General features: G+C 39.3%; 1 protein-coding gene across 1 annotated transcript in view; it reads left to right on the forward strand.

Annotated features, from left to right (window-relative positions):
- kif26aa (kinesin family member 26Aa) overlaps positions 1-23,992 on the forward strand; it is a gene marked incomplete at its 5' end in the record, with an annotated part of 86,605 nt that overhangs the window by 48,562 nt on the left and 14,051 nt on the right. The window contains 9 exons of the mRNA XM_079375202.1: positions 7,151-7,340; positions 12,545-12,736; positions 13,885-13,978; positions 14,781-15,043; positions 15,914-16,097; positions 17,182-17,341; positions 17,917-18,079; positions 18,927-21,954; positions 22,565-22,755. Coding sequence (XP_079231328.1) covers positions 7,151-7,340; positions 12,545-12,736; positions 13,885-13,978; positions 14,781-15,043; positions 15,914-16,097; positions 17,182-17,341; positions 17,917-18,079; positions 18,927-21,954; positions 22,565-22,755 — 4,465 coding nt within the window. The remainder of the gene's footprint in view (positions 1-7,150; positions 7,341-12,544; positions 12,737-13,884; positions 13,979-14,780; positions 15,044-15,913; positions 16,098-17,181; positions 17,342-17,916; positions 18,080-18,926; positions 21,955-22,564; positions 22,756-23,992) is intronic.

Here is a 23,992-nt window from a genome sequence, read left to right on the forward strand (position 1 = left end):
TACACAAAAAGAGCATTGCATTACATGATTACCTTAAATGTAGGCACATAGTGAAGACACTTAATATAAAGTGGGTCAGAATCTTTTTACAGCAACTGTCTAAAATCGCTAACAAAATGAAATACATAGAAATACATAAAAGCTGCCATTTTGCTTAACTGAACAGGCAAAAAGAGTAAAAATGTATTTTAGGTTGGGATTTGAACCTTAGTTGTGTATCACAAGACCAATGTTTTGTATGTAAGAGGATTTCTGTTTTATATGGATTGTATGCAGTAGTAAACATTGTATTTGTTTATGATAAATATGAATATTTATTAATATTACTATAAACTATGAATTAACAATACAAGTTTTTTTTAAATCTTTTATTTAACTTTCGTTGCTTTGGTTAATTTGGTTACTATAGCTTCTTCCAGGTGACAGATGAATTTACACCCAAATATGTAAAGATGTATAAAAATCAGAATCAGAATGAGCTTTATTGGCCAAGTATGTTTACACATACAAGGAATTTGTTATAGTGACAGAAGCTCCACAGTGCAACAGAAAGACAGCAACAGGACAGGACAGAAAAGAATAATATCCAAATATCCAAATAGGCAATGTACAAAGCAGCAAAAACACAATATATAATATAGACAACTAAGGATTTCAAAATAATAATATAATGGCCTTGAATATAGCAAAAGTTATGAGAAGAGTTTTCTCCTTTCTTTTAAAGATTGAAAAGTCCATTTATTTTTTACTTTGCTTGATTATATGGTTAGTTGCATTTTATTATTTGCATTTAGCATCATTTTTCAGTGTTGTCCACCACTATATCTAGAAGTGTTTTCTGTGAAATTTGGTATCAATATTTATTAATTCATCTAGGCACTTCATTCTCATCTCTCATCATGTTTCTGGTGAGGATGTATTGTACAGTGCATCAGTGTGCGGGTTGTGTGTCGGCTGTTGTTTCTCAGGTTGAGTGTGTTTTGTTGTTGTTGGGTATAGCCAAAGTCTGATGAGAAATAGCTCAAATTTTCTCTCTTTTTCTGCATCGCTCTATTTTTATTTCTCATTCGTTCAATTCTCTCCACAATCACTCCCTGTCAGCCTTGTTCCTCTAGCCTTGTTTTGTCTTGCTCTCTCACTCCTTCCTCATCCCTCGTTTCCATGCAGTAAGTAGCTCATGACATGAAGTCTGTTTAAAATGCTATTTACAGAGAGAATATTCTCAGGTGCTTTGAGCACCAACGCTGCCTGTCAGCGCTGTACTCGCACAGATGTGTGTGAGTGTATTTGTATGCATAGGTATGTAGGTGATGCTGTCTAAGTGGTAATTAAACATCAGTCTGTGAGTGTGTGGAACTCTGACACTCAGGAAACAGCTGACAGAGACAGAGAGATAGTGAAGGAGACTTCAGGTGAACCAACAGTGGAAACATCTCAACACAAAGTTTGTGAGAGTGAGAGAAAAAGGAAAGAAAGAGAATATACTGGTAACAAATGCAGCAACGCTGTTAGTTAGTTTTTTTCCAGGTCAGATCTTAAAGTGCAACAGTTGACTGGTTGGGAAAATTGTTCAAGAATTATGAAGATAATATTATGAGTTTTTGCTAACAATAACCTTCTTGTACTTTCACAAACACTGAGCTTAATTTTTTTTTATCATGTAACTTGAATAAGATGAAGTCTACTTATAAAGGCTGTTTTTACTTTACATTTTGAAATCACATGATGAGTCGGGTCTGATTTAATTTATGTGGACAGAAAACTGTTTCACAGTCTGTGTGTATGAAGGAAAGTGATTTGAATTCAAATTAGCTTATGTTAATGTTATGTTAATAATTAAAATAATAAATATTGTACATGTGAGTTTAGCTTGAAGACTACTATACATCATAAATTGTTACAGCAAAAAGAAAAAGGCAGATTTTTTGCTTTTAAGAAATTAATACTTTTATTCAGCAAGGACACATTAAATTGATCAAAAGTGTTTTACATTATTACTGGTTTTATTCTATTTTTTGAATAAATACTTTCAAAGAAATTAAAAAATGTTACCAACCCCAAACTTTTAAACAGTAGTGTATCTCGTCTTATATGAACAATTCATTAGTGCTTAGTACATGTTTAAAATGTAATAACTCCTCTATCACAATAACTATTAAAATATTGCTTTAGCAAATTAGAATTTGTTCTTGATTTTGGTATGTAACATCCACTTTTCTCAATCAAACATTTTTGTTCTCCCGAATATCCAATATCTTTCACATACAAATAAATCTATTATAGAAGTAAAATGGGCTGCAGCTGACATTTAAACATTTGTCATATCTTTGTTGCTGGATGTAAAATGCTGGATTTTGAGTTATTTTTAAAACTCACAAAACTGGAAAGGTCAATACGTTTTGGAGAAATTAGAGTTTAGAGAAACACCAAAACAAACACTCACCAACCCACAAACCACAGAACTCTCTGAGCTTATTGCATTGTCATCTTGACCAATGGCCATATTACATATTGTTGAGGGAATGGCGACTCAGAGCAGGTGAATCTACTATTGAAAAAAGCTATCAGACTAAGTCCTGCAAGGCTATATGTCATACTTCCTGCTGGAACAGAACATCCCTCTTCGTTCATTCCACCTCATTCACCAATTCATCATCCCAAACACACACACACACACACATGTTGGTTTTTGTGGTTTATGGGGACTCTCCATAGGCGTAATGGTTTTTATACTGAACAAACTGAGTGTGCTATTGCCCTACACCAACCCTACACCTAAACTTAGCCCTCACAGGAGACTTTGTGCATTTTTAGATTTTCAAAAAAAACACCATTTAGTATGTTTTTTAAACCTTTTGAATTACAGGGACATAGGCAGTGTCCTCATAAACCACCTTCATATTGTAATACCTCTGTCATACCCATGTCATTATACAAATTTGTGTCCTCATAAACCACATAAACATGCACACACACACACACACACACACACATGAATATTACATGTTAATTGGCACACTTCTTTTCCCCAAGCACCTAAAGGCAGGGTCTGCATGGTTAATAGTTAACAGCATTGTTTTCTGACTATTAGTGAAAGCAGTGGAGGTCTGTAACTTTGCTTGCGGGCTAATGTCCTCATTAACATCGCACAGCTCACCTGTTCCTTCAGCCCGCATGCAGTCTTTGTTTGTTTTATCTTGCTTCATTGATTTATCCATCAGTGCTGCCATCCATACATCTATCTAACCAGCCTTTATTTGTATTCTGCTAATCACCTTCCTAAAAGGAACAGTTCACTCTAAAACGACAATTTGCTCACCTTCACGTCATTCCAAACCTGTATGACCTGTATAGAACACAAAGAAAAAAAAATTTTTAGACCCCACTGACTTTCATTGAATGGCCAAAACAGATTTTCATTGTATAGCCAAAGATTACAGATTTGAAATGACATTTTTGGGTGACCTATCCTTTTAAATTATCATTCTATTGTCACAGTGTCATCTGTTATAAGATTCATCTAGGCTCTTTGGTTTCTTTTTGTTATGTTAATAATAGGAAACGGATTGACACGTGTGTTAGAGCAGGAAGACACTTATAATGTGTTTCCTTGCTTCTGTTTCACACACACTAACTCAGTCTCTTTGAAGTCCAGTAGAATGAGGAAAGGGGGCTCCTCTGCACTCATGAAGTATTTATGCCAGTGTGTGTGAAAGTGCATGCTTTGCACGTCAGCGAAGTGTGTTCGTGTGATTGAAAGAGAGAATGTGTGTGTGCAGACAAGTGTGTGTGGAGCATGCTGCCTATCAGTGGCGCTTTGCACAGCAGCTGTGTACTGACACTCTGTCTGTGAGGGGAATGGAAAGGGGGCTGGGCTGAGGAAAGGAGAGGCGAGGGAGAGAGCGAGTGCAGCAAAGCGAGAGGGAGAAGGTGAGAGCGACTCACCAGATTGAGAGAGACGCAGAGAGTAGACGGAGAGGACCATTGGACTTCTGCCAGGGTTTCCCAGCAACAGCAGAATCAGAAATCGACTCTTTTTTCCCTCATCCCAGGGGATTTGCCTTTTCCACTGCCTTCCCTGGGAGTTCTGTCATTGGGAGAGTGGCAGAGAGGAGCGCAAAAGAGTGGAGGAAAGGAGCGCAGCAGAGAGGGACGATGTGCCCCCGCCCAGCCTCAATGCAGAGGTGAGGGCTACCTTGCAGGGAAGTGGAAAAGTTGATCACAGTTTTGGGTTACAAACTTTTCCGAAAGGTGAACGGAAGCGCTAAACTTTGGGAAGTCGATCGTTGGAACTAGAGTGTGGTGGAAAATGCTTCTCTGCAGGAGTGCCATGTACCTGTTCCTTCTGCAGAAAACTTTTGAGGGTCATCATGAGCGTTTCTGACATCTGCTTATTCCGCTCATCTTGTCGCACCTGTATCCACTTCCTCATCTGGGAATTTGCATGAAATGGACCCCTGATGACAGTGACAGTAATCACATCGCCCCGTCTTCCAGCAGACACCTCTAGCCTCCTGTCTCCAGCCTGCCTTTCGCACCTGCCCCGCCTCGCTCTCACATGTGCCGGGAGCCGTGGAGTGCTCTTACCGGGGTCTGGAATGAACAAGTTAGAAAGCTGCTTTTCTCACCGCTGTGATGATATGACCTCTGAACTGAGATAATGGATTGGAGAGAACTGTAAGTATAGTGGGCTCGTTTGAGTTATTAATTGACCGTTATAAGCGTTTTTCGGTAGGGTTTGTGTAGTTCAACTGGTTCTAGCATACTAAGGATGTTGGGTTTGATTCATAAGTTTTTGTTTAAAAGAAAGAAATTCATTCAGGTTTGGAATGACATGAGGGTGAGTAAATTAATAGATTTTTTCATTATTGGGTGATCTCTCTCTAACATTCTGCTCCATTGTTCAAAAGCTAATTAAGGTTGTAAAAGTGCTTTATTAACCACAGTTGCATTGGTTTGCTCTCAGTTGAAACCCTGAAACCTCACTTGTAGTAAAGCTAGTAGCAGTAACAGCAAATCCAGAGGGAGACTGTTCACTGCAGGGCAGGGAAGGGAGATTTAACAGGTGGGTGCATCTGGATAAAGCCCAGCCTAGTGTATCGGAGCTCACTCTACCATGCTGCTTTTCACCCACTCTGGTCACTCACCTCTGTTCGCTCCAGTCTGATATCTCAATCTTTTGTGTGTGTGTTACTGTGTCGTGCTTCATAAAGAGCTTGTAAAGGATTTGTCGTGCAGTCAGACGCGGTCAATGCAGCTCTCTGCCCTTCGTGTGGGCGTGGGTCTCCTCTTTATGTTAGAGGAGGCGCTGCATGTGTGTGTGTGAATAGGTGAGGTGTGTGGAGGAGGAGGCAAAGAAGAGGCTTTGTCTCCATAGGTGGGTTTAACATTAATACAACCCTCCTCCTCTCACTCAAGTATTTTTTGCAACCTCTTATGCCCCCTATTACAAGCTCCTCATCTTCACTCTCAGTCTCTCTCCCTCATTCACACCCAGAGTCAAAATTAACATTTGACAAGTGCCAAATGAGAATAAAAATTGGCTTTGGTGAGTATACAAAATGCCCTGCTGTTAACATTTATTTATTTATACATTTTTACATTTTTATTTAAATTTCTATATATAATATTTTAGGAAATAATGCAAAGAATATATCAACTTAGATATATTTAATGCCAGTAAAGTTTTTGCAATTTATCCAAAAATGCTAACTTAATTGTGCTTTGTCCCCCATTTAAACATGCATGTAGAGATAATGCTAAGTGCTAATTTCTTTCTGTAATCTGTGTGTGTTTGCACACACATCTCATCGCACCTTTTAATGCATGGCGCATGCACATTTCCTGTGGGGGCCTCCTCTTGTGTCCTTCATGGAGACTGTAATTACACAGTGTTCTCTGTGATTTTTCACCCCTGAAGAGGCTGTGCTGAAGGAGTTGGAGGGAGAGAGAGAAAGGATGTGAGGAAGAGTGAGGCATTTAATGAGCTCAAGCTTTTCTCCTCGAGCCCTTCAACCTCATGCTAACAGGCATAAAGACAAACGTCTGCTGGAAAACACACACAGCTTTAGGTAGCTTGCATCTTTTTACTATTAAAAGACATGTATGGCCAAAAGCATCTGGACAACCAAACACCACAGCAATATGCACATTTTCATTAATAGGAATCTTGTCTTTCCTTAAGGTTCTGCTCCTCTGGGAATGCTCTCGACTAGATCTTGGAACATGAATGCAGGTTTTCACAAGAGCATAAGTGAGGTCAGGCATTGCCGTTGGGTGAAGATTTGACTTAATTGGAGTCTCCACATACTTTTGACTGTGTAGCTAATTATAATTACTTCAGCGTAACCAAAACCAAAAAAAGAAAACATTTGGCATTTCTAGAATAAAGACGACTTTGTGTCTTTATGAACCATTTTCGGTTGTTTCTGATTACACCATAAAAAGAAGGTTTTTCAGATTTAACTACCCATTGTCAGCAATCTTATGCCTGTATTTGTTTTGTGGCTAAAATAAATACTTTTGTCTTTTTTAAAAACTTTTCTCTCTGTCTATGAGGCTTTATGTACCCCACTCTCTCATTTAATTTTACATAATTTTACATTTATTTTATTTTATATTTAATAATATTATTTCATATTTACACTGCTGTTCACAAATTTGGGGTTAGAAAGATTTGTTTTTGCTTGCTTTATATGAATCAAAAGTGACAGTAAAAGACTTTTATATAATTACAAAAGATTTTGGTTTAAAATAAATTGTGTTTTTCTCATCAAAAAATTCTGAAAAATTGTATCAATGTTTAAAATATCACAGGAATAAATTACATTTTGAAATATATTATAATACATAAGTTACATTAAACTGTAATAATATTTCACAACATTTCTGTTTTTACTGTGTTTTTGATCAAATAAATGCAGCCTTTCTTTCTTTTAGTCACCTCATGTAGTTTTATTGTGTCTGTAATCATGTTCTTTGCTGCTGGATTGTCATGAACATGGAAACTGTTACTCATCCATTCAAACCGTGTTCATCTCAAATCTATGGAGGAAAGATCTGGAGAAGTATCGCAATGCAGGTCCAATGCAGAAAGAACCTCCTGGACATGACTCCTTGACTTAACTTTTTGTTTGCTGCTCTTTCACAGGGCAGCCCAGAAGCTGAACCTCTCCAAACGGAAGAAGCCTCAGCCGCTTCCATCCTCCCCACCTGACCCAGAAGATCCGTTCTTCTACACTGATGGCTTCAGCGCTGCCCTGCAGCTCTCACCCCCGCCTGTACCCCCATGTCTCCTCAGGGCAGGGTCAAAGGTTAAGGACAGCCCTGGGATGGGAAAGGTACAGTAAAGTCATCATTGCTAAAACTTAAGAAGTTTTTTTGTCTCCGAAACCAGTTTTTGGATGGGAATGGTTTGTAAAACATGAAGTCTTGATGATCAAGGTTGTTCCAAAATTATTGTTTTCTGACAATGAATAATAGGTAATCTTGAAACCATGTTGACTGCTTAGACAGCATTTCAAAATTGTAGAGATTTTTTTCTACTTTATTAATAAAATGACATCATGCATAAACCCCTGGTTGCCCTCTGCTTAAGAATGCCCCGTGGGTTTATCGATTTGGCTAGTTCTCGGGTTACCATCAAAGCAGACTGTGTGTGACAGCATGGGTTGGCCCAGTTGTCCTGATTCCCAGGCTGTTGGAATTCCAAGAAGCTCCTTCAGAATGCCAGACAGCATTCCTTGTTGTAAGTGACTGACAGGCCTTGGGAGTGGGAAAAGCAATGTATGAAAACAGAAGGGTCAAAGAATGACATCAGGGGGCATTTGAATGAAAGACATATTTCTCTCTCAGAATAGAGCTGTTTATTAGTGCTGGACAAATTTTTATGATATCCCAACGACTCAAGAGCCATCCATATTTGTGTCTTGTCCATGGGTTATTTGAACAATAGATTACTGTATGAGCATTACTTTTGGTGATCTGGAACACTGTGTCTGAGGATTTCCTCTAAGTATATAAGAAACAATGGACAGATTGGATGTTGTTGTTTGCTATTTGGGATTGTAAGGTAAAGGAATAACTATTGTCTGAACTTGTAGCAACGTAAGACAAGTCAGTTTTAAGATAACAGGGATGAAATAAGCAAACTGACAGCCCTGTTTCTCCATGCTATTTGTTTAGTATCAATGCTGGAGTTCAGTATTAAAAAGTCATATTTTTTGTGAAAATAACAGTAAAGTAGATTAAATTTAACTAAATTAATAAAACATCTCCCTTAGGGATCTGATATTTATTTTTTCATATTAACTGACAGATATTCAAATTCTATACAGGTTTGTTTGAATTCATAAAAGATAAAACGAAAACTAAAATCAAATGTTTTAAATGCTGCAAGTGAATTTTATGCATCACAAGCTTTATTGTACCCACATTTATAATGTACAGAATGAAAAATTAGATTTGCTGAAGATTTCTTAAATTAGTGTTTTTTAAAAGAACACTTTATTTAATTAGCATAGTGCAAAGGTTATGTGAATGTAAAAAACAGTTTAATAATAGCCAATAATATTCATGATGCCGATATACAGTACATCGTGCATTCCTAGATCGTCCTAATGTGTTCTTAAAGGCAGCACTCTGAACATATTGGGTTTTTCCTATAAAAATGCAATAATTCTCAGTGACTGAATGATCACTGTCATGCTAAAGCATGTTGGCATCCATTAGGCAAAACACTTAATCCGAGGTCACTCCAGGGGGACTGTTTCTGCAATTAGTGTACTTTGAGTCACTTTGTATAAAGAGCATCTGCTTAATATTAACCTACTAACCATAATGAGCTGAGGTCATGCCCTTTCACCTTGTCTTCTCTGGAACATTTGTACATATACTGCTACATCTTGTCATGTAACTGACAGTTCCATATATGCTCTCTCATGGGACTCTCTAGAGCATCATGAGCATCTCAGCATGTTGCCGCTATTTTGGGTAACAAACTCATTCCTTTCTTTAACACCCCCTGGAGGTCTGAAAGCCATGGAAGATTACACTGACCCACGTATGACCCTCCTCCAGCACAGGTGATGCACTTTAAATACATTCAAAGAGATGGGACCCATTAGAGTGCTTTAGGATGACTTCTCCGTGGGAAAGTAAGAAGATAATGTGTGTTCTTAGCATAAGATACTATAATAGACTGCTGACTCATAAACACCAGCAAGTGGTGCAGGTTTATATGGCGTCATGTCTGCAGGGAGATGATTCGCTCATTAAGAATGGTGAGGTCATCTGAGTTACTCCTCAAAATGCATCCAGACACCTCTGGAGGAGTCAGCTTATTACATCATCCTCATATCCTTTGCATTTGGAGGTCTATGTGAATAAAGCATTTTCCTTCCCTTAATTGTGCACCTGATTGTGTTGATGCACTGTGCAAACACAGTGAATTTTTTTTATTTTATTTTATCAAGAAAAAGACAGTGAAGTGATTGCTAGTAAGCCCCACTGAGTTGAAGTATGTTGCCTGTTAATTTTGAGACACTTGTAAAGGAAATGGATATGAACACTCTCATTTTTTGTTTTATTTGTGGAAGAAGTAAATGTCAAAGTGCTTAGAAGGCAGCAGGTAGAGAGGATCAGGTGATTGTGGGAAGGCAGCGCTAATGCAGTGAGGGTAATGGAAGTACATGTGTGTGGAAAAGACTGATTGACACATCACTGGTGCTATTGCATTGAAGGGAATTGCTTGATTTGCTTTTTTATTGCAAGTTTAACAAAAAAAAAAAAGGATTTGAATTGTATAATTGATAAATGCTTAAAACTCATAGTAATTAAAACACCAAAGGAATGTCTACCATTATAAGCCATTGTTTTTCAATACAGGATGATCACTTGCTGTTAGATTTAGTTGCAATTGTGTTGAGTTTTTTATTTCATTTAATTATTGGATCATTATCCACAAGTTTGCTAAATGAAAATTTCTGGACTACCATGTCAACCTCTATGTTGTAAAAAAGTGTTTTTATATTTGTTTTTGTTTTTTTATTTAGGTCCACTTATAATGCTATCAAGATTTTTACATCAAAAAACATAATATAAGTAATATTATATTATGTATAATTATAACTAATAGGCTATTTTTTGTCCTGTTTTGACCCCCTCATCAGGACGTTCTGTTTGAATAGGCGTGACGGATTGTAGACTCTGAAGTAAATGCCCTTTGTTGTTGTTGTTTATATTTGACAGCCTATCTTTCATAGATGAATGCTACTGTGTTTTAGGTTAAAACGCATAAATACTCAGTACATATCAAACGATCTGTAATAATAACAGACAAAGCAATAGTGATCACGTAATGAAAACAGTTAATCACACTTGTCGTGTGACATCAGATCCAATATAGTCGGCACAGCATTGTCTTTTAGTTTCAGTCTTTCTGAAAATCCTGCGTCGAATTGTGACTTGTTTGTAAATCAATCCGCAGTAAAATGAAGTAAACAAAGGACCAAGTTCTTGCTGACACACTCTGGAACCAAGTTCATCAAATAAAGTTTAACATTTGGTTTCTGTGTAGACCTGCGTTTACCGCTCTTGTCGTTTACCTATGACGTGCGTGAATCGTGGGTGGGGCTAAGCAGGCAGTGATGTGGAAGCAGGTGTTGATCTTCTGCGGAGGCAGAGCTTAACCACACTAGTACGTCATGCAGTGGCACATTCCACAACCTGTCAGATTGGCTTCCGTTAGGGCTGGATGATTTTTCAGATTTTATCGATTAATTTGATTTTAATGATTTGCCACTATTTTATTTTTTAGAAATTGAAGAATCACGATTTTGAAAAGAAATTTTACCAGACATTAGAAGTAGACACTTCGACAACATGCCAATATAACAGTAAAGAGAAAAGAATGATCCAACCGCATGTCAGCGCATATGATTAACTGATGTGGGCAGTGGAATAGGAAAAAATGCAAGATGGGACTGAATTTCTTCTAACTTGAGCGCTGTTTTTTCCCCCATGATTACATAGAAAAAACAATGAATAGATCGAATGAAAAAGCTGTAAAGAACTACTATTGCATGTCTGATATTTCATGTTTGCATCATGGTGACAGGCAGAAAGCTGCTGTTCATTGTTTTACAGAACATTTATAGTTAATAATAGTCTACTGGCGTTATACTTTCAGTCATTTTGAATTTGAATTCCCTTGACTTCTTAGCATTTTTTCAAAGCATTTTCCTTGTATTATTTCTGAAAATATAATATGTATAATATGTATAAGTTTGTACAATATGTAGTTGTTTTTCATGCATCTTTTCTGCAAAGATAGGCTATTTAACAAGTGGTTTGTTTAACATTTACATCATGTTGACAATTTCATGTGTTTTCTTTACCTATAGAGGGTAAATAAAAAAAAAGTTACTTGAGTCATGTTGTAATTACATTTTCAAGTTGACTAGTTAAAAATTTAACATTTAAACATTTAGATTTAATTTTTTTGCCATATCACCTAAGCCCAGCTTCAATATAAGCTGTTTTTATACCAACGAGAAAGTTTGAGTTCTGAAATTTACAGATTTTTTTATAGCACCATGGCCTTTTGTATGTCAAAAAAACCTTTAAAAGCTGCTGGTCTTCTGTCTATTCATTGGAAGGGAAAGCTTAGTCTGTAACAGTCATTAATGCTGAACATGTTAGTATGATAAAGAACACAGTGAGCCTGATTGGTCAACAGAGATCCTTATTCTCTGCCAATTGAATGCTTTATTTCAGTGGAGGACTGTAAACTTCGGGGGTTGTTTGTTGCTGAAAGTGTCCCTAGTGGCAGAGCTATAAAATAAGGTGTTAAACACAGACAGTTGAGTACATTATTCTTCATTGAGTAGGTGTAATAATGAACTGTTCTGCCTCAGTCATGTTTCACTTTGCTATCATTCATGTTTATGACTGTAAAAAGGGAATTGATGCTTTGTGTTAAGTACATCATTTTGATATATTTTAATCTATTTTAAAATGTAATTTATTCCTGTGATGGCAAATCTCCAGTCTTCAGCAAAACATCTTACATCTTTCAGAAATAATTCTAATAAGCTGATTTGGCGCTCAAGAAACCTTTCTTATTATCATCAATATTGATAATAGTTGTGCTACTACTACTACTACTACTACTAAAATTTTCATGGAAAACGTGATGCATTTTATAAATTTGTTAATATTAAGTGCCTATAAAGTGTCTATTCAGAGCATGGTAGGTCTGTTTTCTGAATCCAGCCACACTTTACAGCAGGATGTCCCCTGTGTGGGAGCAGAAGGGCTTCTGATGATTACAAGCTTTCAAATTTGCCAGTATGAGGGGAATTCTTGGCCAGGAAACTGAAATACATTATTCTCAAACCACTCAATAATTGTGTCAATTAGTGGGTGGGAGGGTGTGATTACAGCCGTATGCTTTGAATTCAGCCGCAAAATCAAAAAGAACTTGTCACAAATAAAATTATGTAGGAAAATAATTACGATATGAATATAATTGTGTGCTTTGCAGGTGAAAGTAATGGTGAAGATATGCCCTGCCAAAGGATCGCGTGACACCTCAGGATCCATGTCCTTTCTCAAGGTAGATGCCCATAAGAAACAGCTGACCTTTTGTGAGCCGCCCACCTGTGCACGCTCCACCTCTGCCACCGCCCCAAAGATGTTTACCTTTGATGCCGTCTTTACCCAAGATGCTTCACAGGTACAGTAATGGTATAATGCTTCAATTTTTGGCAATCAGCGTAATAAAAGCAAGCATTTTACAAGTTATACCAAGGAGATATCCTCTATTTCCTGTCTGTACTTATAATTTTATTTTGAACAAAATCTTCACAGAGTTGATGTCAAACAGACAAGACATCCATGCTGAGATCAAAGCAATGCATAAGGGAGATATTCAGTTTTGCTTGGTTTGCGAGGTAGATAAAAGGTTTGGGTTGGTGAGCTGGGGTTATCGTTCCGAGCCCACAGCGCCTGAAGGGATCTCAGAGGAAAAGATAGCATAGCTCTTTTCTCTGCTTCCTCCTGAACTCTTTGGGAGTTTGGAGTCTTTGGGTTTCCTGTCCTAGAAACATCAGGTCTGATGATCAATGACTACCCCACATTGTTCGGAACAAAAGAGGCTTTGAGCGAGCACACATCAGAGGTGGTTCTTACAACAACACTGTCAAAGCTTTCCTCAAGCTGCAAAACACACACACACATAATTCCAGGGTTTGAAATCTTCATCTGTGTCCTCACTGTATTCTGCATCTCTTTGGGAAGTTTGCAAGGATGAGCAAGGATCAAGTTTGCAAGGATCTATCCATCTGTCTATCTTTCAGACTGACTGTCTGTCTGTCTATCTGTCTGTCTGTCTGTCTATTCTATCTCTGACTGTCTGTCTGTTTGTCTGCCTTTCTGGCTATTTGTTATTCTAGCTATCTGTTTGTTTGTTGCTCTGTCTATCTGTCTGTTTCTGTCCGATCTGTCTGTCGCTCTGTCTGTCTGTCTATTCTATCTCTGTCTGTCTGTCTGTCTGTCTGTCTATCATTCTATCTATTGTTCTGTCATTCTTTCTGTCTCACGGTTGTTTTCGGTTCTTTCTGTCTGTCTAATGTTTTGTCTGTCATCCAGTCTGTCTGTCGTTCTTTCTGTCTGTCTACTGTTTTAACTATGTATCTGTCTGTCCATCTGTTTGTCTGATGTCCTGTCTATCCTTCTGCTAGTCTGTCATTATATGAATCTATCGATCTACTGTTCTATCGTTTTGTCTGTCATTCTTAGGTTTGTCTGTCAGACTATACATACTGTATGTACAACTAATAAAACTGTTTGAGTTGGTGCTTAAATCTGGGTTTGTGTCCTTAGGCGGAGGTGTGCTCAGGGACAGTGGCAGAGGTTATCCAGTCTGTGGTCAACGGGGCAGACGGCTGCATCTTCTGTTTTGGTCAAGCCAACCTCGGTTAGTAAATATCAATCTAGTAGCCCATATTTGACAGTTATTAACTTTATTGTTATGATAACCCACCTCTCTCTGTTACAACTACCCATGCTTTGACGGTTAATGCATTGTACAGAATCCTTTTTTTGATGGAGCAGCCTTCAGTCACATGAGGCGAAAGGAAAATAGCCGCAAAAGACACTGTTTTGGCTGCATTGGAAATTTCCTAACAACGAGGCAGGGAAAATGCGGGGAGCACATATGTGTTTGAGGAGTAATAGCGGTTTGTTGAACACAAAGTGCCCTCGTTTTACACTTTGTGTTTGAAAAGCGCTCAGTTTCTCTCCTACTCTCTTGTTGATCAGCCCCTCACTGTGAGAGATTGTGTGCCTCCCACCGTGCTGCTTCAATCCCCCATAGTTAGCTTGGCTGCTCATTTGCTCTTAATATACCATGCGCTTTAGCGTGGTATGTTCTCTCATGACTAACATCCTTGTGGGTTAATTTTATTAGCTTAGGGGCGTTTTACATAGACAGTCCTATTATTAACACAAATCCTATTATAGACCTGCTCTTATATCATTATGTAGTTAAGTCAAGCTAAGTTAATCAGTTGACAGTATAATTTTTATCATGTCTATGTTGACAAATGCTGCAAACTTATTTTATGTAATTTTTTCACTTTAATCATGTAAGGACAATTAAAACATAATATAGTGAGTAACTGAGTAAATAATATGAATTTTATCTCCGGTCGTCCAACATTGTTTGATGTTTGGTTACATCCCTCATTAGCAACAGCCAGTTTTTTTTTACTTCACAGGCAAAAGCTACACCATGATCGGCAGGGACAGCTCTACACAGAGCTTGGGTGTGGCACCCTGTGCTATCTCTTGGCTCTTCAAGCTCATCGAGGAAAGGAAAGAGAAAGCTGGCACGCGATTCTCCATCCGCGTGTCCGCTGTGGAAATCTGTGGCAGGGAGGAGGTGTTGCGAGACCTGTTGGCTGACTTTTCCACAGGGACTTCCCAGGACAGTCAGGGTCCAGGAATTTCCCTGCGAGAGGATCCGCTCTGTGGATCACAGGTACATTAGAGTTTGTTTTTTGTATGTATAGGTCTAGTGTTCCTGTAACTCAAATAATAGAGCATGGTGCTAGCAATACCAAGGTTATGGGTTTGATTCCCAGGGATTAGATTAAATAGATCAATTAGGTTTTTAGATAAAAATTTTGAAAATGTTAAATGTAACAATTAGGTGCCACATTATGTCTTTTTTTATTCACACACTAACATTCAAAAGTCTATTAATTATGCTCATTATGGCAGCATTTATGTAATCAAAAATACAGTAAAAAATAGTAATATTGCAAAATATTATTACAATTTAACTGTTTATAAATTATTACTATATAACGTTTTTTATTTTAATATATTTTAAAATAAATAAATGTAGATGTAATTTTTAACATATTTGAACATTTGTAAATAAATACATGTAATTTATTCATCTTATTGAATATGCATTTCTTTCACTTTCGGATGCAAATTTATGTGAGCAGAGTATTAAAATAATTAACGCAACATGATTTACTAATGTTTGCACTCATCAAATTACTGGTATTTGCGCCATTATTTAACGCCCAAAAAAGCTTTTATGGAATTGCGCTCTAACACTAATTTGCCCTGTTTAGCAAATCTGGCCCTAAATGTCTTTACTGTCACTTTTGATCAATTCAATGGATCCTTGCCAAATAAAGTATTAATTTATTTCATAAAAGGAATCATACTGGCCTCAAACATTTGAATGGTAGAATATAGTAATCGCAAGACACCATTCATTGACTACTGCCAAAATGAAAATGTTCTTTAAACTAATTAATCAACATCAAATTGCTTCTGTCTCCCTTCTCTTTCTTTATCTCTGTGTCTCACTCTCACTTTAAAATTTGTCCAGCTGCAGAACCAGAGCGAGTTGCGGGCTTACTCTGCAGAGAGGGCGGCATTCTTCCTGGATGCAGCTCTGGCAGCACGCAGCACCAGCAGATCTGACTGTAAGGAAGAGGACCGTAGGAATTCTCACATGCTCTTCACCCTACACATTTCCCAGTATCGTATGGAGAAGAGCACCAAAGCAGGAAGTATGGCCAACTGTGCTCATTTTCATATTTATTTAGGAAAGCCTTATTGAAAAGTGATATTTATGACATAAGATTTTTAATATATGGTTGTTTGTCTTTTAAGAGCATAATAGTTTATACTTTCAATGTTGAGAAGAAATGCTAAAATAATATTTTGAACAGCCGTACCTTAACTTCCAGGGCTTAAAATAAAACAACTTCTAAGACTATCTACCTCAACCTCAAAAATTAAGTTATACCACCTTTTCACTGTCTGAGAATTCATATCATATATCTTGCACCATTAGTATTTTGAGAAGACTGTTACTGAGGGTCGGCCGATACCTGAATTTTCCATTATCATGCTCTCCATGTTCACAGAGAGTATCAGTTACCTCAATTTAGTCCCGCTGATAACGGCTCTACGAGAATGCTAACAAGAATGGTTAGCACATTTTCATTACTGGGCATAGCCATCCTGTCAAGTCAGCATGTCAACATTAGAATGATCATTAGTATTGCGCTCCCGTCGCTGCAATGCAGGCTGGGTTCTGGCCATTGACACTAGCCAGAATAGATTTTAATATGTAATGAGGCTGGAGTCTCTTCTGCAGAGATGTTTATAGAGTCCAGCATGAAATGAGAAGCTCGTTTGCATTCCCGCTCCACAGAGGGTTTCGTTTCTGAGCGCTAGCTTTGTAAATCCTGCCGAAGTGAGGTTAATGGCCTCCATCTCAGTATGAAATAAATGCTTCTTCTGTAATGATAGTGAATGCATTTTACTCTAGTGACCTACGTGGTACTGTAATCTAACTAGCTGTACTTACTTTTATTGCTTGCTGTTTGATGGACTGCCAAGGATATTGAATCACCACTTACCTAGCAGAGATCTTATATCTAACTGCTGTCTCATAAGGTCCCCAGCAACACTGTGACATGTGGTACCTGTGGCCTTTTTGATGATAAAATACATTCTTCTATCTCAGCTTAATGTACAGAGCAACTAAGCCATTCGTAGATTGTGTTTAAATAGGATTTTAAGCCCAAAGAGTCTTCAACATTGGGAGTCAATTTCTGTTTTAACAGGCTGTGTATAACTTTGCAGTGTCTGGGAGTCGTAGCCGTCTACATCTTCTGGACTTGGGCAGTTGTGAGTCTGATTTGAGTCAAACGCGAGATGGAGGGAGAGGACAGTGTCTGTCATTGGGTGCCCTTGGAAATGTCATCCTAGCCTTGGCCAATGGAGCTAAGCATGTGCCATACAGGTATGTGTTGTGTGGTTCAATTAATCAATATAAACCAATAGTGGGAGATGATAGATCTCTGTTAATGGTGGTAATGTGTCTCTGAGCACACACTGAGTCCTCCTGATCTGCATCTGCAAGGGATTCATTCTCACCCTCCTCAGATCAATGAAGCCAATTAGCCAGCTTTGCAGAGAGAGAAGGCAGCCAAGGTGAATTGGACTTGAGGTGGGATGTAGGCCTATTGATAGGAATGTGGGTCAGGAAGTACCAGATTTATGCTGAAAGGAAATTAAGAAATACTCCCCGGAAGGTGCGATAGTAAATACAGTGATGTGGGCAGAGAAAGTTAATCTTTTTCTTTTAAATGTGGCTTCAGAAAATAGCATCCTCCACAACAGAGTAAAATAAAAACATTCCAAATCAGGTCACCAGAAAGTGAGCATAATTTTTTTAGGATTCTTTTTATTCAAGTATGATTCATAATCCTCTATTTTAAGACAACCTCTCAATGGTGTTAGAGGGAAAAAGGCAGAACGTTGTAAAGCCTAGCTTCCTTTTTGGCTAACGAGAATATTTTTTGATGTATAATTCAGAGACAGCAAGCTTACCATGCTGCTGAGGGAATCGCTGGGCAACATCAACTGTAGAACCACCATGATCGCCCACATCTCTGACTCGCCAGCCAATTATGCCGAATCTCTCACCACTGTGCAGCTTGCCTCCCGTATTCACCGCATGAGAAAGAAGAAATCCAAGGTTTGTGATTCAAACTGATGTATTGATCATTTGAATTGTGTATGCTTATGTATTTATGGTTCTTTAAAAAGTAACTGAGGCACTCATTCATGGTACCAAGATAATCATATAAGGCAGTAAGTACTGCATAAAACCTTTCTAAAAGTAAAAACATTCAAAATAAAAAAAGAGGTTTTGGACCATTATTTATTGTGAAAATGCTTAGTAACTATATTTTAATTATTTGAATTAACAATAATATTTTCCTAATTATTTTTTATATATTTTTTGTAAATAATTTATTTTGACTTTGGTACAATGACAGCATGATATTTGCTAAAAGTATTTATTTTATCAGTATTTTGTCTACATTTTCTTCTTGTCTTTATACATTCTACAATAGAATGTAGTAATTTTCCTAAATTACATTTTGGCTTTTATTCATCAGAATCATTCACAATTTAAATAATGATTCATGCATTGTTAGAGAAACAAATGTTACAGTGATAATTTTACTACAATATTTCTCGGTGACCTATGTCATGTAATCAACAAATGTAATCAATGCATTTGTTCCAGAGGGAGAACAGCATGTAACCTTTCCCATCACAGAGGGAATTTTCACCATAATTAAGCTGTTTTGACAGAATATATTAATATTTTATTAACTTAAAAATGCTTTCTGTCTAATGTATGCATACCATAGTATTGACAACTATTTTAGCTTCTCCTTTGGTATGCACTTTTTATCTTTGTTGATATTGACATGCTGTTTCATGAAGGGGTGTCTCTCTGAATTTATTGCTTGCTGTGAAAGAGCTGTCTGCAAAGATATATTGAAGTCAGTGTGGTATGTTATTTTGTCCAGTATGCATCAAGTTCCTCTGGAGGGGAGAGCTCCTGTGAAGAGGGACACATCAGACGGAGACCCTTCTACCCTCGGACTGTGGCTCTTGACCCAGACCACCCTGCAGTGTTATCCAGTGACCCAGATTACTCCTCCAGCAGTGAACACTCATGTGATACAGTGATCTATGTGGGGCCTGGTGGGACCCCTATCTCTGATCGTGAACTCAGCGACAATGAAGGCCCACCTGCATTTGTTCCTATCATTCCCTCCCTGAACAAGAAGCGTGTAAAAGAGGGACCTAAATCTGATGGGGACCACCTCAAATGCAACACTTTTGCAGAGTTACAGGAACGGCTTGAGTGTATTGATGGCAGTGAGAGCACATCTGTTTTCACCAGTGAAGGAAAAGGCCAACAGACAGCCTTCAAAAGTGGAGTGGAAAAAGTGTCAGAAGGGGCTTCAGTATCAACCAGGACTGCCAAGTCTTCTCTTCAAAAGCCTGCGCACGTGCAACATGGGGCCACATCTGAAATTAACACGACTTTAAGACAAGATTCAGAGCCTGTTGTGAGAGAGAAAGTCTTTAGTAGAGGACCTATACAAAAACCCAATGCCTCTTCATCCTTGCAGAACATCTCAAAGACCTCAGTTTTGAATACAGAGTGTGGCTTAGCCACACGGACACCTCCAGTGGGTATGAGCCAGCAAGCCCTAAGGCAGGGAGAATGCAATGACTTCCCAATGACTGACAGATCCCATCACCTCAGTAGAAGTCCTATGGAAGTGAGCCATCTGCGTGCTACTCTGAGAAACAGGTGCCTTGATAGGGATGTTTTAAGGACTACAGTTACACTGCAGCAGCCGGTGGAGCTCAATGGAGAGGATGAGCTGGTGTTTACGGTGGTCGAAGAGCTACCTGCTGGTCTGGTTCCAGACAATGGGAGACCATCCAGCATCATTAACTTCAACAGAGACTGCTCTTTGCAGGCCCTGGCATCTCACTCACGGCCTGTTAGCATTATCAGCAGCATCAACGATGAGTTTGATGCGTACACATGCCAGATGAACAGGTCCCAGCTGAACCAAGGTAATACTTCCAAGTCACAGGAGGAATTTACAGCTGGGCATGCAACTGCGCACACTTCAGTCGGCTCCTGGTCTTGCAAGCCAAAGATTTGTACCCCAAGTAGTGATGAGACATCAAAGGGAGTGTGCAAGGGACCAGTCAGCAGCTCCATGATGGATTTACCTGGTGGTTTACACAATGAGTCTTTCTCCAAACAAAGAACAAATAGTCCACTGGGTGACAGTGGAATTTGCTTTTTAGAACAAGACTATGATTCTGCAACCATTGACAAATTGTCCTTATCTAAGTGCCCTCTATCTCATGACAGTGCCAAAGCATTCCTTGGTGGTCCAAAGTCGATAAGATCTAATAGACTCATGACCTCACAGTCTGCCCAGATCTCATACATTTCTACACTTCCTAGAAAGAGCACCCAAACTGCATCTTCTAGCAGTAGCTATAGCCATGAGCTACAACGCCAAGGTAGCAGAATAGATGAACAATGGACCCACACTAGTAGTGGGCTACACTCAGCCAGGAATTCTGAGTTTAGCTCTGTTAGCAAACCACCGAAAAATGGCGCAAGTGGGATTCCGTCTAGAAAAACAAGCGGGAATAGCAACAGTGTACCTCGCCCTCCTAAAATGCATGTGTCGTCCACATCTCAAAGGGTTGGGGATGGTTGTGAGAAGGCGAGTGTTAAGAAAGGGGACCTGAGCAAGATGCCTCAGCTCAGGAGAGGAGCCACCACTCTCGGCATGGTCTCAGTGCCCCATAGCTCCTCTGAGATGAAATGGGGTAATGATGTCTCGCAAACAACTGGTAGCCTGAAATTCTCATCCTTAGGAAAGAGAGCTAATGGACAAAAGGGTAGTATGCTCCCTAAGTCCGGAAGCATGTCACCCCCTGCTCCACCTGTCCGAAAGTCAAGCCTCGACCAGAGAACACGCATTTTGTTGTCTCCTAGTGCCTTAAAGTCTGTAGGTAATGATGGAACAAGATCTTCCTCTAAAGCATCGGTTTCTGAGGAGGACTTTGATGTTCGAGTTAGAGGGGAATCCTTCAGCTTTAAGTCATCCAGCCTGAAGACAGCTTCTAGTCTCAGATCACATAGTGCAAAAGGAGACAATGGAAGGCATTTTGGTAGTCTTATGTCGCTTGAAAGGTTTGACAGTTTAACCTCAGTGGGTTCCAAACCAATAACATCAAGGGAAAACGGTAATGTCAGTATCAGTAGCACTGGCAAATCTGCTAAAATGGTGCCAAAATCTGGGACACCCTGTTCAATATCTACACCAACCGCTACTTCCCCTCCATCTACTAGTGGAATTTGTAAGCTTGGACAGATAAAAGCCAGTATAACTCCTAGATCCATTGTTGGGAATGGCAACAAAGGGAAGACCTTGTTGAGTACTGGTTCAAAGTCTCTTAGCTCCTCCACCAAGTTCCTTGCCGTCTCAGCTGCTCGGAACAACAGTCTACCTCCAAATGGAAAGCCCCCAACTCGCTCTGTCACAAGCTCAAATACTAAACAAGGAAAGGGCACTATTATGGGCACAAAGCAGGCGATTCGTGCAGCCAATAGTCGGGTCAGTGAATTAGCAGTTGGTAGCTCAAAGAAACACCTCAGGGGCTCTGACCAAGCAGAAGGCAACAATGATGTCAGAACTTCCAGTGAGACACCACTGGCTGCTCCTTTGCCTTCTCCTTACAGCAAAATCACAGCCCCTCGCCGTCCTCAGCGCTATAGTAGTGGCCACGGTAGTGACAACAGCAGTGTACTTAGCGGTGAACTGCCTCCTGCCATGGGACGCACAGCGCTTTTTTATCACAGCGGAGGCAGCAGTGGCTATGAGAGCATGATCAGGGACAGTGAAACCACAGGCAGTGCATCTTCTGCCCATGATTCCATGAGTGAGAGTGGAGTGTCCACGTCCAGTCGAACAAAGGCCTCAAAATCTCCCAAAAAGAGATCTAATGGTGAGTTTTACTGGGAAACCACGCAGGGCACTTACTGGTGATCAATTCAAAATTTATTATATGGCCTTCAAAGGTTAGAATGGAAAATAGGTAGTACAGTGAAGGGTGTTGTAATGTATCTAGACTATGTTAATGAAGACCACAAATATTAATTATTATTTCCTAAAAATGTTTTTACACAAATGTCTTAGCCGAGGTTTACATCACAGTCTTCTAGTATAACTGCCCCTACGAGTAATCATTGGAGACAAATGGGTCCAAAATCTCCACAATGATGTTTCATACAGTCTGACATAAAAGACCATTGATGTTGCACAGTGTGCCACAGTGTGCCTTTTACCTAAGATTCCACCAGGACAATAAATATTAGTAAAGCATTCCGTCTAGCCAGTCAGTCTATTTAGTCCATTTAAATTACGAACCCAAGGTTATTAGGCATATCTGGTGTTTAACATGCACTCACTCTATTCTGTAATCTGCATTTACCCAAAAATAATTTTTTTGCTTTAAATCCTGTAACCTCTTGCAAGCATATTTAAAAGCATGCCAGCAAACTCTGCTGTTTATCTCCGGCCCACATGAAGAGCATTACCCTGTGTGACCCCTCCAGGCCTACAGCGACGCCGTCTGATTCCTGCTCCTCTGCCAGACACCTCTTCTCTGGGCAGGAAGGTTGGTGCAGCAGGCCAGTGGGTCGATCTACCTCCACTGGGGGGTGCTATGAAGGAGCCTTTTGAGATCAAAGTGTACGAAATTGATAATGTGGAACGCCTTCAGAGACGCAAAGAAGGGTTGACAGAGGTAAGAAGACAGTATGTCTGACAAGTGCATTACATGCTGTTTTTATGCTAATCGCTGAATTCAGTCTCATTCTGGTTCATTTACGAAGTGTATATCAAAAGTTCAAGTAGTGTTTAAGTAGTTTATTTGCCAAGAAATGCTAAATCATTGGTTAAAAATAAATAAATAAAAAAGATTTTTAAAAATTGGTTAAAAATTGGTATTTAGTTAGCATGAGGCTAACAGGCTAGTAGAAGTGGAGTAAAGGTAGCCTATTTCCCCTATATCAAGTTCAAGTTCAAGTTGAGCTTTATTGTCATTCCGCTACATGTGGGGACATACAGTGGAACGAAATATCGTGTCTCGCAGGACCACGGTGCTACATAAATACAGACATACAACAATGAAGTAAAAAACACTATAAACCTATACACAACTAACCTACTGACAGATTTAACTATAAGTATACTATATAAGTATTTACCCTATACAAACTAAAAGAATAAAGGATAAAAAATACAAACTATACGAATGCTTCACAAATACTGTACATGTGCAAAGAGAGACATTTGAGTCAGCAGCTGGTTGGGGAACAGTGCGGGATGATTTGTAGTGCATGAGCATGTAAATATACATATATTGCTGAGTCTTTTGTGGGATTGTGTACACGCAGCAGTGTGTGTAAAGTGTCCATAGTGCACATAGTGTAAAGTGTCCATAGTGCACAAAGAGGAGAGTGTGGTACTACAGGTGGTTTGTACAGGTCCACTCACCTGTGTGTAGCACACTTCGGATTGCACATGGGGGTCCATGTTTCAGGAGGTAGGGGTTTCAGAGGGGGGCGGGGTGATTTGAGTTCAGGGCTCTCACAGCCTGGGGGAAAAAGTTGTTGAGCAGTCTGGCGGAGCGGGCTCTGATGCTCCGGTACCGTCTTCCTGATGGTAGCAGCTGGAAGAGACTGTGGGAGGGATGGGTGGAGTCCTTCACGATGCTATTGGTTTTGCTGGAGCATCGTGTAATGAAAATGTCCAGGATGGAGGGGAGAGGGGCACCGATGATCTTTGCAGCTGTGTTCACTGTCCGCTGGAAGGTCTTGCGGTCAGCAGCACTGCAGTTCCCGTACCAGACAGTGATGCAGCTGGTCAGCACACTCTCAATGGTGCCTCTGTAGTATGTGGTGATGATGGGTGGAGGGAGACTTGCTCTTTTCAGCCGGCGGAGAAAGTGTAGGCGCTGTTGTGCCTTTTTGGAGAGTGAC

Source organism: Barbus barbus (genome assembly GCF_936440315.1).
Source record: "Barbus barbus genome assembly, chromosome: 24".
Taxonomy (NCBI): domain Eukaryota; kingdom Metazoa; phylum Chordata; class Actinopteri; order Cypriniformes; family Cyprinidae; genus Barbus; species Barbus barbus.